This window comes from Mustelus asterias, chromosome 5 (assembly GCF_964213995.1).
Source record: "Mustelus asterias chromosome 5, sMusAst1.hap1.1, whole genome shotgun sequence".
Taxonomy (NCBI): Eukaryota; Metazoa; Chordata; class Chondrichthyes; order Carcharhiniformes; family Triakidae; genus Mustelus; species Mustelus asterias.
The window spans coordinates 85,209,313-85,226,973 of NC_135805.1; the positions used below are offsets into that span (position 1 = coordinate 85,209,313).

The following is a 17,661-nucleotide window of genomic DNA, read 5'->3' on the forward strand; positions in this document are numbered from 1 at the left end:
TTGGGTTCCATCAAGACCACTCAGATCCTGACATTATTACAGCCTTGGTTCAAACATGGGCAAAAGAACTGAACTCCAGAGGTGAAGTGAAAGTGATTGACTTTGACATCAAGGCAGCATTGGGGATCGGAGAAAATTCTGTGCTGATTGGAGTCATACCTTGCACAAAAAAAAGGAGGCCAATCAACTCAGTTCCAGGATATCACTGTGGGAGTTCCGCAGGGCAATGTCCTAGGCCAACCATCTTCAGCTGCTTCATCAATGACCTTCCTTCCATCATAAGGTCTGAAGAGGGAATATTCTATTAAGCACCATTCATGACAACTCCGATAATGCTGCAGTGCATGTCCAAATGCAGAAAAACCTAGAAAATTTCAAAGCTTGGGCTGGGAAGTGGCAAGTAACATAAATTTCAGGCAATGGCCATCTCCAGCAAGAGAGAATTTAACAATCAGCCGCTGACATTCAATGGCATTACCATGGCTGAATCCAGCACTATTAACTTCCTGGGACAAGAAACGTGATTGGGCTAGCCATATAAACACTTTGGCTACAGAAACAGGTCAGAGGTGGAGAATCCTGCAGTGAGTAACTCACCGCTTGACTCCCTTGTGCCTGTCTACAATCTACAAGGCACAAATCATAGAAACTAGAAGCAGGAGTAGGCCACTTGGCCCTTCAAGCCTGCTCTGTCATTTTGATGATGGCCAATCATCAAATTCAATATCCTGATCCTGTCTCTTCCTCTTCCCACCCCGCCCCCAATATCCCTTTCACCTCAAGAGCTATATCTAATTTCTTCTTGAAATCAAGCAATGTTTTGGCCTCAACTGCATTCTGTGGTAGTGAATTCCACACATCCACCACTCTCTGGGTGAAGAAATTTCTCCTCACCTCAGTTTGAAAAGGTTTACCCCTTATCCTCAAACTGTGACCCCTAGTTCTGGACTCCCCCACCATTGGGGCCATTCTTTCTGAATCTAACCTGTAACCTTGTCAGAATTTTATAGGTTTCTATGAGATCCCCTATCACTCTTCTAAACTCCAGTGAATATAATCCTTGGCTCTCCTCATATGACAGACCTGCAATCCCAGGAATCAGTCTGGTAAACCTCCACTCTACTCCCTCTATCGCAAGGACATCCTTCCTCCGATAAGGAGACCAAAACTGCATGCAATGCTCCAGATGCGGCCTCACCAACACCCTATACAATTGCAGCAGAACATCCCTATCCCTATACTCAAATCCCCTCGCTATGAAGGCCAACATACCATTTTCCGCCTTTACTGCCTGCTGTACCTGAGCGCTTACTTTCAGCGACTGATGCACAAGGACTCCAAGGTCTTGTTGAGTATCCACCTCTCTCGATTTACACCCATTCAAGTAATAATCTGTCTTATTATTGCTACCAAAGTGAATTACCTCACATTTTTCCACATGAGACTGCATCTGCCATGCATATGCCTACACACACTTAGCCAGTCCAAATCATACTGAAGCCCCTCTGCATCCTCATCACAGCTCACCCTACACTCTACTATGTATCATCTGCAAATTTGGACATAATACATTCAGTTCCCTCTTCCAAATCATTAATATATAATGTGAACAGTTGGGGTATTAGCACAGAACCCTGTGGAACCCCACTCGTCACTGCCAATCAAAAAAAGACCCATTTATGCCAGCTCTTTGCTTCCTATCTGCTAACCAGCATTTTATCCTTCTCAAGACATTACGTGCAATCCCATGTGCTTTAACTTTGTCGTAGTCTGTTATACATAGAACATAGAACATTACAGCGCAGTACAGGCCCTTCGGCCCTCGATGTTGCGCCGACCAGTGGAACCAATCTAAAGCCCCTCTAATCTACACTATTCCAATATCATCCATATGCTTATCCAATAACCATTTGAATGCCCTTAATGTTGACGCGTCCACTACTGCTGCAGGCAGGGCATTCCACACCCTTACTACTCTCTGAGTAAAGAACCTACCTCTAACATCTGTCCTATTTCTCTCACCCCTCAATTTAAAACTATGTCCCCTCGTGCTAGCCAACATCATCCGAGGAAAAAGGCTCTCACTATCCACCCTATCTAATCCTCTGATCATCTTGTATGCCTCTATTAAGTCACCTCTTAACCTTCTTCTCTCTAACGAAAACAACTTCAAGCCCCTCAGCCTTTCTTCATACGATTTTCCCACCATACCAGGCAACATCCTGGTAAATCTCCTCTGCATCCTTTCCAACACTTCCACATCTTTCCTATAATACGGCGACCAGAACTGTATGCAAAACTCCGAATGCGGCCGCACCAGAGTTTTGTACAGTTGCAGCATGACCTCCTGGCTCCGAAACTCAATCCCTCTCCCAATAAAAGCTAACACACCATACGCCTTCTTAACAACCCTATCAACCTGGGTGCCAACTTTCAGGGATCTATGCACATGGACACCCAGATCCCTCTGTTCATCCACACTACCAAGTATCTTACCATTAGCCCAGTACACTGTATTCCCGTTACTCCTTCCAAAGTGAATCACTTCACACTTTTCCGCATTAAACTCCATTTGCCACCTCTCAGCCCAGCTCTGCAGCTTATCTATGTCCCTCTGTAACCTGCCACTTCCCTCCGCACTGTCTACAACTCCACCGAAGGGAAGCTGGATCCCATGAAAGCTACATGAAAAGCTCACAAGCAAGGGGGTCAAAGGGAACCCACATTGTTTAGTGGAAGGGAATGCATGAGGACTCCTGATGTGGTGGACAGAGCTTCAAGGGGACATGAGCGCCTCGCAGATGATGACCTCAGGGATATGGTGGTTGAATCAAGGAACCGACAACTCCTTGAGGCTGCTAGTCTTTCCCTCTGAATTACTGAGTTGCTGCATAGTTTGGTGAAGATGGGTGGGCTGGAGAGTGATATGAATGTGCTGAACTGATATTTATTGCACTGAGACCTTCGAACCCGCCACCTGATGGCGGGCAGGCGAATCAGCTGCCCACCCATGTGGTGACACTCAGGGGAACATGCCTCTGAAAAATTAATGAGGTTCCAAGCACAGCATCTGGTGCGAGATCCCACCATTCTGACCGGCAGGAAAAGCACCTTAGTCTCAAAATGAGAGAATTCTACACTTTGACTCTACGTTCTCCAGAAAATCCATCATGATACTTGGGAATAGTGAAATGCTGAGTAAGAGCTCAGCAATCAGTTTGCTACCCTGGCATCAGTCACTTAATTGAAGAGGTAATCTCAAAATGCCTTCCATGTGCAGTGAATGGAAGGCCAATGGCAGAGTGAAGCTCTGGCACCCTCCACTTTCCCTTCAAGGCCAAGGCAATACCTTGGAATGGATTTATTTGAGTTCAAAGGCAAAGTTTTCATTATCATAATTGATGCTTTGAAGTGAGTAGAGTGCAAAGCACCATGACAGAGGCCATCGTTATATCACTAAAAAGAATCTTCACCACAGAGGGTATCTCGGACGTGACGTCAGGCAACAGTCCGCATTTTGCTAACAAGCTGTTCCATAATTTTGTGCAGGAATATGTTCCCATGCACGTGCCTGATTTGCCTAGATCTCCGCAGTCAAACAGAGAAGCAGAAAGAGGAGTTCAAACAATCCAAGAACAAAGGGCGGCACGGTAGCACAGTGGTTAGCACTGTTGCTTCACAGCTCCAGGGACCTGGGTTCGATTCCCGGCTTGGGTCACTGTCTGTGTGGAGTTTGCACATTCTCCTCGTGTCTGCGTGGGTTTCCTCCGGGTGCTCCGGTTTCCTCCCACAGTCCAAAGATGTGTGGGTTAGGTTGATTGGCTGTGCTAAAATTGCCCCTTAGTGTCTTGAGATGCATAGGTTAGAGGGATTAGCGGGTAAATATGTAGGGATATGGGGGTAGGGCCTGGGTGGGATTGTGGTCGGTGTAGACTCGATGGGCCGAATGGCCTCTTTCTACACTGTAGGGTTTCTATGATTCATTTCTATGATTCAAAGATGTCAACATTGCCCTTCTTATCTACAGAACCTCACTGCTAGAAAATGGGCTCTGTCATCATCAGAACTACTGATGGGAAGTTGGCTCTGAACACAACTTCCAGCTCTACAACAATCTCTACAACCTAACATTACCTTAGACGATCATGAGAAATGTATTAAGAACAAGGAGCGACAAAGAGGAAGTCAAATTCATAACTTCAACTCCAGTTGCTGAGCACAAGATTTAAATGTGTGACAGTCGGGGAGAGAGTCTGGACACAAATTCAACAGAAAGAAGCCATTGGAATAGAAAGGGTTTTATGACCGATTTCTTATAGAATTGAGAAGAACCAGGGAAATATCAGAAGGAACCGAAAAGCCATATCATTGGGAGGCAAGCCAATGGAATCTTGACCATACTATTTAGATCTGGATTGTGGTGATTGTTCCTTTAAGTGCAACCCAGCAAAAAAGGGTCAGCAAAGCCAGGTGATCCTTTTCTGCTGTGTTGCCCTCAAAGAAACAATCACCACACAGATAGATACAAGGAACCAGAAACAACTAGAAACTCCACAATTACCAAGGTGGAAGACATTCCTATCAAATGATGAATTTGCCCGTGACACCTTGAAACAAAATCAGGACCAGAATCAAGGAGATTGGTCAAGGCACCACAGAGATTGACCCATTGATATCTGAGACTTTGGAGAGAAATGCTGGGGGGTTGCATGTTGGGATAAAGACTTGGGGGGAGATATGGAGTAAAGGGTTAATATCAGGAGCACCTGATACTGATGTAACTATGATGCAATGTCACATGAGTAAATAACTGATCAGGTGGGAAGCAGTAGTACAATCTCGTGTAGAGTACTGAGATGTACTTGAAAGAAATTCCATCTGGACTCTAAGATGAAACATCCCATGCAGATGGTCACCTAGCAGTTGCAAATTGAGTGGTATTGCTTCTGGTACATGTATGTACTGACTATTGTGTGCAAGTGAACATAGGGCTACATGTATGTAATCAAACAAGCTCTGGAATTGGGAAAATCCTGTCATTCTGCATGGAAAAATCTTAGGATGATTTTCTGCTGTTAGCTTTGTCCATGGGGAATGCAATGTAACTGCTTGGTTTTGCAAATCGATATCAGTCACCTGCTTAATGCAGTTGTGAACTACAGACTGACTGATGTTTCTGATGTTTCTGCTGACAGCCTATTTAAAAACGAGCTCAAATCTGCAGATAGCAACCTGTCCATTCACTGACAACACAGTGCCTGCCCTTGCATATGTCTGGAGGTTATCCTGACAAATGTGGCTTAACGCTTTCATTGCTTCCCTCATGAACTTGGATGCATTGCTTCATGGTCAAGTGTGGACCATAATACTAAAGCTGATAGATGTGATAGAAAGATTAATGGCAAGTGTGAGTACTCATCCAGCACTGTAGCATTGCTTCCAGGTATCCATTTTTTCCTCCCTATCCTTTTCTTCTATCTCCAAATAACACATTTACAGTAGTGAAAGCATTGAGCACCTCCTTCCAGACCGAGATGCACATCCATTGCAATGAAATGGTGTATTGGGAGAAGATACACCAGCTTTCACTTTAACTGACTATGTGGGGAACGACGCAGAATTAGCAACTATGAAGGCCTTGTGATTTGGGCAGGACCAGTAACCACTGTGGATTTAGCATTATGGCCAGCAAAATACATGGAAAGCATTATTACAGATTATCAGAAAATTATGAGGTTCCTATAGTGTTCAATTGTTCTGTGTTTGATTTTGTGAATTTGTCTGCTAATGATGCTCACTGTGTTTGATTGGTTAAGCCTGGGTGTGGACTCAGAGAAAAGTAAACAAATCTTGGAAAGAAATGGAAGTCAGAGCTGAAGCATGGAGTAGACATTTTAAAGCATTATAAATAAAATCAGTTACACACATAGAAACTAGTGTAATCTCTGCATAGATCCGAAATATACAATGGCTCCCATCTCTTTCAGCTAGGAACAACCTGCACTCAAGCCCAAACCCTGAAGCAATTCATATCATAGGCAGATGGTGTGATGAACTGACCCTAGGAGATTTTGTCCCCTTTTCTATGCAATGATGAGAAGACACGATATAAGAATCAATCCACAGAGATTTAAAAACAACTAGGAGCGGCACAGGCTTGGAGGGCCGAAGGGCCTGTTTCCTGTGCTGTACTGTTCTTTGTTCTCTGTTCTTTGTTATTTATTCTGCTGAAGATTATTGAGAAGTTAGCGGAGACTTTTACCAGTATTGAGGGGATTTGACATTAAGCATGGTCTTAAAAGATTGCTTTCTCTTCCCATCAAATAAATTTAGTTTAACTATATATACTTAAATGGCACTTTCATGCAACAGCACAAAAATAGGTGGAAAGGCAAGTTGCAAGAGGGACACAGTTTACAACGATATATTAATAAGTTAAGTAAGTGGAGTATAATGTGGAAAAATGTGAAGTTGTTCATTTTGGGAGGGAGAAGAAAAGAACAGAGTAATATTGAAAAGGAAAAAAACTGCAAAAGGCTGCAACACAAAGGGACTTGGAGGGACTTGTGCACAAAACACAGAAAGCTAGCACACAGGTGCAGCAGGTAATCAGGAAGACTAATGGAATGTTGGCCCTTATTTCAAGGGTTTGTAGTATAAGAGTAGGGAAGTCTTGCTGCAACTGTACAAGATACTAGTGAGACCACACCTAGAGTGTTGTGAGTAGTTTTCGTCCCCATATTTAAGAAAATACATTACATCATTGGAGACAGTTCAGAGAAGGTTCACTCGGATGATCCCTGGTATGGAGTGGTTGTCTCATGAAGAAAGGTTAAACAAGTTGGACTCTACTTATTGGAATTTAGAAGAATGAGAGGTGATCTCATTGGAACATATAGGAATATCAAGGGGCTTGATAGGGTAAATGCTGAGAGGACATTCTCGTGGGAGGGTCTAGGACCAGAGAGTATAATCTCAGAATAAAGGAGCGCCAATTTAAGACTGAGATGAGGAGGAATTTCTTCTCTGAGGGTTGAGAGTCTTTGGAACACGGCTTTGGAGTTGTGGGGGTAGAGTCCTTGTTTATATTTAAGGTTGAGATGGATAGAGTTTTGATCAGTAAAGGAATCAATGGCTACAGGTAAAGGGCAGGAATGTGGAGGTGAGGAATGTTGGATCAGCAATGATGCTATTGAATGGCAAAGCAGGCTTGAGGCACTGAACAGCCTACTCCTGCTCCTACTTCTTATGGTCTTAGGCATTCAAACTCAGCATATTGTGAATAATTTTAACACAAAAATAGGTGGTTCAGGTGAAAAGTGAAAAATATAAAAACCTGCCAGGTTAGGCCCCCTGTCTTGCCCAGTTGGGGGGATTCCCCTGATGAGTGTGGGCGGTCCGAATGGTTGATGGCAGGGGATTGTGGCTGCATTCGGGTGAGAGAGACTGTAAGTTGGTGCTGAGACTTGTGGGGGGGAGGGGGTGCCCAATGATTGAGTGGTCAGGGGAGGTTACTCCTCTGTGTTCGAGGGTTAGGGTTGTTCCTGTTGTCCGCTGGTGACCTGATGTCCATTGGGGGGCAGAGGGTATCCTTTAACTTTACTTAGAGATCGGGGAGGACGCCCAAATCTCTGTGGAACCAGTCTCGCTCTCTCTTACAGGCCCCACCCCGTCCCGCCAGAATGATGGCGTAATTCACACCAACCCCCCATTTGTTTTCGACAAGGTGTCAGAAGATCTGATGAGAAAACCTGGCTGTGTTTCTGGAGAGAAACATGTTGGTTTTCAGTCAGAACCTGACACTTTTGTCATTTGTTTGGAAAATTCCATCCCATTTGTCAGAACTGCGACCTGGAAGATAAGCAAGTCCCTTTACAAAATTGAATTAAACAAAGAGCAGTGTGTAAAGAACATGTTCAGGCAAAGCGTAAAGCGTGCTAATGCCTGTCAAATAGAAGCTAATTTTGCTAAAAGCACATGGCAGGTTATATAAAGGGTGACTAAGTAGACATCCGACATTAACTGAAGTCCTGCCATACTTCACTGAACACCTAGTCAAATAGTCTGGGCATCTATCACCTGTATGGAGACACCCCCCTCCCCCACCCTCCCCTCTCCCCCAGCAGCTGAAGAAATTGTTGGAACAAAAACAAATATATATTTAATCTTCTTTCCATGCAATTGCACACACACAATTTTCCCAAAATTGGAGAAGGTTTTGACTGAGCAACCTCCTTATTGTATAGAAATGAGCTGTACATCTCCAGTCACTCAAGTTAGTGATGACGATACTCCACCGACTGCCCCCATTTGCAGCATTATTTCTATTTGCAATGACGCAGAATTGAAAATACCATTTCTGTGAGATCTTGTCGAAAGCCTTCTAAAAGGCTAAATAAACCACATCCACTGGTTCTCCTCGGTCAACTCTACTAGTTACATTCTCAAAAAATTCCAATAAATTCGTGAACCATGATTTCCCTTTTGTAAATTGTGGGCGGCACGGTAGCACAGTGGTTAGCACTGCTGCTTCACAGCTCCAGGGTCCCGGGTTTGATTCCCGGCTCGGGTCACTGTCTGTGTGGAGTTTGCACATTCTCCTCGTGTCTGCGTGGGTTTCCTCCGGGTGCTCCGGTTTCCTCCCACAGTCCAAAGATGTGCAGGTTAGGTTGATTGGCCAGGTTAAAAATTGCCCCTTAGAATCCTGAGATGCGTAGATTAGTGGGTAAAATACGTGGGGGTAGGGCCTGGGTGGGATTGTGGTCGGTGCAGACTCGATGGGCTGAATGGCCTCCTTCTGCACTGTAGGGTTTCTATGTTTCTAAATCCATGCTTGCTTTATCTGATTATACCACTGCCTTCCAAATGCAGAGTTATGAAATCCTTGATAATGGACTCGAGCAATTTACCGAGTATTGACGTTAGGCTCGCTGGTCTATAGTCTCCTGTTTTCTTTCTACCTCCCTTTTTGAATAGCGGGCTTACATTAGCTACCCTCCAGTCTGTAGGAACTATTCCAGAGTCCAAAGAATTTTGGAAAATAACCGCCAATGGATCTACTATTTCGAGGGCCACTTCCTTAAGTACTCTGGGATGAATATTATCAGGACCTGGAGATTTATCCACCTTCAATCCAATCCATTTCCCCAAAACCATTTCTCTACTAACGCTGATTTCCTTCAGCTCCTCACTAAAACATGTTTCTCTTGGCACTTCTGGTACATCATTCATGTCTTCCTTTGTGAAGACTGAAGCACAGTGCAAATTTAATTCCTCAGCTTTTTCTTGACTCCCCGTTATGAATTCTCCCGTTTCTGACGGTAAGGGGCCTACATTTATTTTTGTCAATCTTTTTCTCTTTACATATTTATAGAAACTTTTACAGTCATTTTTTATGTTCTCCGCCAGCTTGCTTTCATACTTTTTTCCCTTCTTAATCAATCCCTTGGTCTCCTTTGCTGAATTTTAAACTGCTCCCAATCCTCAGGCCTATTGCCTTTTCTTGCCGATTTGTATGCTGCTTCCTTGAATCTGATACTAACTCTAATTTCCCTTGTAAGCCATGGTTTGACCACAATTCCCTTGCCATTCATGCGTCAAACAGGATTAAACAACTTCTGAAGTTCAGGTATTCGTTCTTTAAATTCTTGCCTGTGCCTGTCCACTGTCTTTCATTTCAGTAATGTTTCTCAGTCCATCATGGCCAATTCATGCCTCATACCATCATAGCTTTATTGACATTCAAGATCCTGGTCTCAGAATCAACTGCATCACTATCCACCTTGATAGTTCTACATATTATGGCCACTTGTCCCCAAGGGTTCTCACAACTAGATTGTCAACTAATCCTTTCTCATTGCACAACATCCAGCCCTAGATAGTCTGCTCCCTTGTTGGTTCCTCAGCATATTGCTCCAGAAAACTCTCCCGGATACACTCTAGAAATTCTTCCTCTGTTGTACTGTGGCTAATTTGACTTTCTCAATCTATATGCAGATTAAAGTCGCCCATAATCTCTCACGTTCCTTTAACACCTCTCTCTGATTTCCTGTCTAATGCTTTTCCCAACATTACCACTACAGTTTGGTGGTCTGGATACCACCCTCACCAATGTTTTTTGCCCTTTGTTTCTTAACTTGACCCCTACAGATTCCACATCATCTCTGCTGATATCTTTCCTCAATATCATCTTTAATCAACAATGCAACTCCACCACCTTTTCCTTTCCACCTGTCCTTCCTAAAACTGAATAGCCTTCAATGTTTAGTTCCTATCCTTACTCACCTTGAAGCCACGTCTCTGTAATGCCAATTATATCATGCCTCTTTACATCTATCTGCGCAACTAATTCATCCATTTTGTTTCAAATGCTCCAAGCATTCAGGTACAAAACCTTAAGGTGGGCACTTTTAACTTTTTCTTTTCCCTATTCTATTTTTTACTCTCCTTATCTGACTCTGGCCCTTGACTTCTCTGCCTATCACTTTACTTATTCTCCTTCCTGTCTTTTCCTCTTGTTCTTAATTCCCCCTGCTTTGAATCCTTGCAAAGGTTCCCATCCTCCTGCCGTATTAGTTTAACCCCACCCAACCACTTTAGCAAGTGCCCCCCCCCCGCCCCGGTCCTGCCTGTGTGTAACCCGTCCAGTTTGTACAGGTCCTACCTCCCCCAGAACCTGTCCCAATGTGCTAAGAATCTGAAACCCTCCGCCTCACACAATATGCTCAGCCACATGTTCATCCTATGTGTCCTGCTGTTTCTACTCTGACTAGTCAGGAGTGTAATGGAATACACTCCGCTTGCATGGATGACTGCAACTCCAGTAACACTCGAAGCTAGACACCATTTAGGGCAGAACAAATCCCCCACTTTTAACAGTCAATCCCTCCAACACTAGGCCAGTATCTAAGTCTTAGAGCTAAGGCAGTGCAGAAACCTTCGCAATGGCGGTTTAAATATCTTCGCTAGACTAGGAAAAGACATTTCCCAGACTTGATCCTCAGCTTTGTAGTGTGGCAACTATAAGCTGGATACTTAGATTTATTTAATTTGCATCTTGTTTGGCAAGTGGAGAGGGAGTTTTAACGAGTTCAGGGATTGCAGATATATTTTGGAGCAAGTGGTAATTTCTACATAAATTTTGTGTTTTAAGAGATTCATATACTTATTTGTCTTGAAGTATTGTAGCCTGGTTCATGTGTAGTAATCTTTTTCTTTAATTTAATAAATAGCCTTTGATAATTGTTGTAAGATGACTGAATTGGTTCTTCTCACCTGAGGTTTCATGTGACTCCTCGCACCATTCCAAAATTAAAACTACACAATACCATGAATTGGTGTTTCAAGTTGGGGCACCCTTGCAGATAACAGGAGTGTGGTTCGTGACAGGAATAAATGCTGACCTAGCCAACTACTCCCACATCCCAGAAACTTTTTTTTAAAAAAAGAAAAGTAATTTGCAGCATCCCTATTTTAATACAAGTTGTGCACAAACTTAACATGAATCACGTTAAGTATTTTGGGGTTGACTTGATGTGGGCAAAATAATACAAGACCCAAGATATCGCCAGCTGAATAGTACTGTATTGTGGTGCAAGCTATCGTTTCATACTGTGTGCTTTGAATCTGGCCTGGGTTGAGTCAGGTCTAATTGTGTTTTGTTATTTTTGATTTGCGATTTGTTTACATAATCTAGCATGTTTAAAATGTTCAGAAAAAATTTGGTGTCACATCAGGTTTGCAGGAAAACCACAGGTATGTGTTTGATCTGAATATTCCAAAAATATCTCTCAAAAGCCTGCATGTAGTAGCAGAAATTTGAGGTTTTTTTGTTTGCACAATACTGCTGTGGCTTCCCACAGCAAAGCCATGCAGTACTGTATGCCTCAGGCAATGGGTGGGAACTCTGTTGTAGAAGCTGGAAGAAAAATCTCCAATAAGCTTCTCTCACATTGTTCAGCTTAAATGTTTAAGGGGAGACTGTGGCGTAGTGGTAATATCTCTGGACCAGGCTCATGCACTGGGGCAGGTGGAATTTAAATTTGATTAATATCTGGAATTGAAAGCTTGGGTGGGAATAAGTGTCTTAACTGTGTGAAAAAGTGGCGCAATTGGTGCTGGCTTGTCAGGCGGGATCCAGACCACAATTGTCCCACACTGTCATTTCTTGGGAGAGTGATGAGCTGTGTCTACCAGTTTTGGGGGGGGGGGGGGCTTGTGTATATTTAAATACGACTTTAAATATGCTAATCAGCCTCGCACCTTTTCTGGGGGCGATCAGTTAGCGCCATTAGTAGGGGGCTGGGACAATTGCAAACCATTTGGCACCGGGCTTGAAGCTGATTGTTCGGCCTGCTAACTAGTTTCCGGGATCAGCATAATCTACGGCAGGTGTGACGAGTTTGGAAAATCACCCCCCTTGACTCTGTAATGGAGACCATTGCATTGTAAAAGCCCACCTGCTTGTCTGATGCCCTGTAGGGGAGGAAATCTATTATCCTTACTGTTCTGACCTAGATGTGACTCCAGATTCACAACAATGATTTGTTATTGTCGCATGTATTTGGATACAGTGAAAAGTATTGTTTCTTGAGTGCTATACAGACAAACATATCATTCAGAGTACTTGGGGGAGAAGGGAAGGAGAGGTTGCAGAACAGTGTTACAGTCATAGCTCGGGTGTAGAGAAAGATCAGCTTAATATGCGGTAGGTCAATTCAAAAGTCTGATGGCAGTAGGGAAGAAGCTGTTCTTGAGTTGGTACGTGTTCTCAGACATTTGTATTTTTTTTCCCGATGGAAGAAGGTGGAAGAGAGGATGTCCAGGGTGCCTGTGGGTCCTTGATTATACTGGCTGCTTTTCCGAGGCAGTGGGAAATGTAAACTGAGTCAATGGATGGGGGACTGATTTGTGTGATGGACTGGGCTACCTTCACAACCCTTTGTATTTTCTTGCAGTCTTCGTCAGAGCAGGAGCCATACCAAGCTGTGATACATTCAGAAAGGATGCTTTCTATGCTGCATCCGTAAAAATTGGTGAGAGTCGCAGTGGACTTGCCAAATTTCCTTAGACTCCTGAAAAAGTAGATGGGTGGGCTTTCTTAACGATAGCATCAGCGTGGAGGGACCAGGGCAGGTTGCTGGCAATCTGGACATCTAGAAACCTGAAGCTCTTGACTATTTTCACTTCTTCACCATTGATGTACTTAATTGTATTAATTACTTAATCAAAAGCACTTAATTATAATATGTTTTAACAGTATTTTGCATTTTTAAAGTGCTTCACGCATCATTTCTTGTCCCTTGACTATTTGCTTTGAGTCCATCTTTCTCTTAATTTCTCCTTTAATTTTGAAGGAAGGTTTTGCTACTTTGTTAGGCTCCCCTTGTGTTCTCATGTATTTTTCCCGCTGCAATCAGCAAATGTTGGCAGCTGCACGTGGTGCACACTCCAGTCAACAGCAAATCAAGGCAGCGACATCTCGAAGCAGCACCACTATCAAAGCTCACGTAAAAGTAAGGCTTTGAGGGGCATGTGGTCAGCAGCATTGAGCCCTGCTCTTACTTCCTGATCTCTCATCTACATACATTGGAGGAAGCTGAAATTTCCCAAACAGAGGGGAGTGGCGAGGGGTAAATCAGTCATAGACAGTTTTAGACTCCGTATGTAAGGTGTTGGCAGTAAAATACATAATAACTGTTTAGCCAACTGTCCTCAAGTTCAAAATTTCACTGGATCAACATGTGACTAATCAAAACAGGCAGGCCAGACAAAAACTGCACATTGACATAAAGGCAACAATACTGCGGATGCTGGAATCTGAAACAAAAACAGAAAATGCTGGAAAATCTGAGCAGGTCAGGCAGCATCTATGGAGAAAGAATAGAGCCACTTTTTTGAGTCTGGATGACCCTTCGTCAGAGCTGGGACATCAGACTGCACGATATTGCTCTAGATGGTCCATTTTTGAAACCGGCCTACTCGGCCGTGCAACATGATAAAACTCAATTCCAGGCCAGGGCCACCTGCAATTGCATTTTGCTGAAATTTCCCTTTAGTAATGTTATCAGTCTGGATGTGTTGACATGCTTTGACGGTTAAAGATGGTTTGGCTTTGATATCCTTCTAGGGTGCAATGCTCCACTGTCCACACTAAAAGCATTGTTATTGGGGCTAAAACTGGAAGGTGGTTTGCATCAATGAAGCCATACAGGAGAATATTGAAGGAAAAAAAAATTACCTTGGGCATAATTATGGAAAATGCATAACTAAAAAGTGAGAAGTCCACATATATTTTGCTGCGTATTAGTTTCTGATAGTTATATGGACGTGATTTTTTTATTGCTGTTAAGCTTTTGATAGGATTTGGTAATAACTGTCATTATCAACTATATCAGAAACATTTTCTTAGAATTGTTTCACCATCACAATCGGTTGGCTCTGTCTGGAGCATTTGATTAGAGTAAGAAGCACATCAGCGTGGCGATGTGGGAACTCTTGGAAACATCAGATTACGTTTATCTGGTTCAAGTGCTTTTTGTCTCCTTGGCAGCTCAGTTTTTGAGTCGGGAACAAATCTGTCTATGATATTAAGCGCTCAGTCAAAAATAGATATAACCTCCTGAAAGATGAAACAACTGGAAATATTTGAACTATTAATAGCGTTGTGTTGTCACTTAGATTTGTTAGCTGTTCTATCTATATCGTAATCAATATATACATAACTTTCAAATGTTCTTGTTTTTTAACTGAGCTACTTTTAACATTGTCCTAAGCTTTTTTCCTAAAAGTCCTATCTGACAGTGTGGGAAATGGGAACATTTCAGGTCCAGGCTTCAGTAGTACCTTTTTTATGATGATCGAATTTAATTTGGAAAATGAAGATGCTTATAACTGCTTATAATCCAGCAGATGGAGCTGTACAAGAGTAACTATGTAAGAAGTCTCACAACACCAGGTTAAAGTCCAACAGGTTTATTTGGTAGCAAATACCATAAGCTTTCGAAGCACTGCTCCTTCGTCAGATGGAGTGGAAATCTGCTCTCAAACAGTGCAAACAGACAGAATCAAGTTGCAGAATACTGATTAGAATGCGAATCCTACAGCCAGCCAGGTCTTAAATGTACAGGCAATGTGGGTGAAGGGAACATTTAACCTGTGTTTAATGTTCCCTCCACCCACATTGCCTGTACATTTAAGACCTGGCTGGCTGTAGGATTCGCATTCTAATCAGTATTCTGCAACTTGATTCTGTCTGTTTGCACTGTTTGAGAGCAGATTTCCACTCCATCTGACGAAGGAGCAGTGCTCCGAAAGCTTATGGTATTTGCTACCAAATAAACCTGTTGGACTTTAACCTGGTGTTGTGAGACTTCTTACTGTGTTCACCCCAGTCCAACGCCGGCATCTCCACATCAAGAGTAGCTATGGCAGGAACAAAAACAGAAAATGCTGGGCAAGCTCAGCAGATCTGACAGCCTTTTTGGAGAGTTAAAGTTTTGAGTCCACATGACTCTTCAGAGTTCTGAAGAAGTCAAAGAATCCCAGACGAACAGAAACATTAATTCTATTTCTCTTTCCACAAATGTTGCCAGACCTGCTTGAGCTTGTCCAGCATTTTGTTTTTATTTCCAATTTCTAGCAACGGCAGTGTTTAGTTTCTATTATAGCTGCAGCAGGAGATATAAGGCTCCACACCACCATGTGGTGAGGTGGACCAAATCATAAAATTTAATAGTGAAACTCCTGTTGGAGGATTGCTCGAACACGGAAGAGGTGAAAGTAAGTTTTAAGATGATTGTTCCCATAAGAAATGTTTTTGCAGGAATTTTCAATGGAGTCTATAACCCACACAAGAACAATATGCCAGTTGATCTCCTGTGACCTCAAAAGACAGGTTTAGGGTGAAACAGAACTGACCAGGGTCTGCAGATGCAGCTTTGTGTCTATTTTTAAATAACAACTGTCGTTATTTGGATCCTTCCCTTATGAAAAAAGTAGGTTTGGAGAAAGAAGATGGCGTGATGGGAAAGATGCAATGAGATGGTGAGGGGAGGTGGAAGAGAGAAGAATAGAGAAAAGTGAAATGGGGTGAGGAGGTGGGGGTGGATGGAAAAGATGGATAAAAGAATTGAAAAGGAGAGGAATATGCAAGGTAGATGGATGTGTTTATAGTTCAGCGCAGTGGATAAAGTTGAGGCAGGGAAAAACCGGGTTAAAAGGTGTTGTGATGAGTTAACTATTTTTTGCAGTGGATGGGGGGAGGTGCGCAGTTGGGGAGAGAGACTTTCTAATTGATGCTGACATTTATTTTGCTGGATAGACTAGAGATTACAATAAGATGAAAGTAGGTGATACTTTCTGTATGCAGATGAAAGTGTAAAGATTCCTTTTGTGTCCATAAAGCTGACTATGCAGAATTGTTACATTCCCATACTTGAGAGAGATATTTACATTCCCTTGTCCTGAATGGACCCAAATTAAGATTGTTTATGTAGGGGATCGGCGTTCTTTCACTTGCAATTTAATAATGAAACAATTTTTTAGGTAATGATGCACAGTGCGCAGCCAATGACTGGAACCAATGGAAGACGGTGTAAAGAAGATGAGAAATTGATCAACGCCACTCTGCGGGCAGGAAAACGTGGTTATATCATTGATACAAGATCAGTTAATGCTGCTCAGCAAGCCAGAACCAAAGGAGGTGGTTTTGAACAAGAAGCACATTATCCTCAGTGGAGACGAATTCACAAGTCTATAGAGAGGTAAGCGAAAATCACCAGAAGTTGGGTTTATTACTGATCTTTAATATCCTCAATTTACTCATACTTGGTGTGTTGTAAAGTAATCTGCTTTTACTGGAACAATTTAGACATCAGATTTGCAGCATATCTAAGTTTTCAGTTCAAGTTTTAATCGTGTCAAGCAATTCCAGCATGAATTCTGTAATGTACAAAAATCTCCAGGGTTTCATTAAACAGAACATCACCACTTCAGCTCTGGATGCTGTTTGTTGGTGATTACTGAACTAAAGTTGTGAGTCGAGCAGAGATCCATCTTGCTTCATTCAGTATTTTGTTTATATACATAGTCTTCCATATGGCATGTGCTGCCTGTCTGTTGATCTACCTTTCTTGTCTTTATTTTCAAATCATACATTTTATGTCAGCACTTGTCATGAGAGAAGCATGTATCAACATTGACTCAACTGTGATTGTGCACATTCCAGTTGTAGAAAGCATAGAACATTTATAGCACAAATGAAGAATGCTCACCTGTTTATTCTGCTAACCATAGAACATATATCAGGAAATCAAACAACCTTTGAAAATATGATGACTCTTGCTCTGCTCTTTCAAATGTGCTTAATGAATTAAAATGAGGATCTCATTCCCACTTGCCAGATATTTTCTGAATTTAAATGGCTTTGTTTGTGGTACCCCCACTTCCTGACTCTTGCCAAAATTCCATGTCTTTTTTTTTCTTGACCTTGCTGCTTTTTATGGATTTAAAGTTGCTCTGGTCTTGGCCTGCTCTCTACAGCCCTAATGCTTTATTCATAAAAATGACTCCTTGTTGCCACATTTTTGGAATTTTCCTGTGTCTGCTTTCAGGTCCCATTGCCAATATTTATTGTTAAATGCAGAATGTCTCATTACTTAA

General features: G+C 42.5%; 1 protein-coding gene across 1 annotated transcript in view; it reads left to right on the forward strand.

Moving 5' to 3' along the window:
* The window catches only part of mtmr9 (myotubularin related protein 9), a 95,653-nt gene that overhangs the window by 31,478 nt on the left and 46,514 nt on the right, over positions 1-17,661 (forward strand). The window contains exon 5 of the mRNA XM_078212941.1: positions 16,546-16,763. Within this exon, the coding sequence (XP_078069067.1) occupies positions 16,546-16,763 (218 nt within the window). The remainder of the gene's footprint in view (positions 1-16,545; positions 16,764-17,661) is intronic.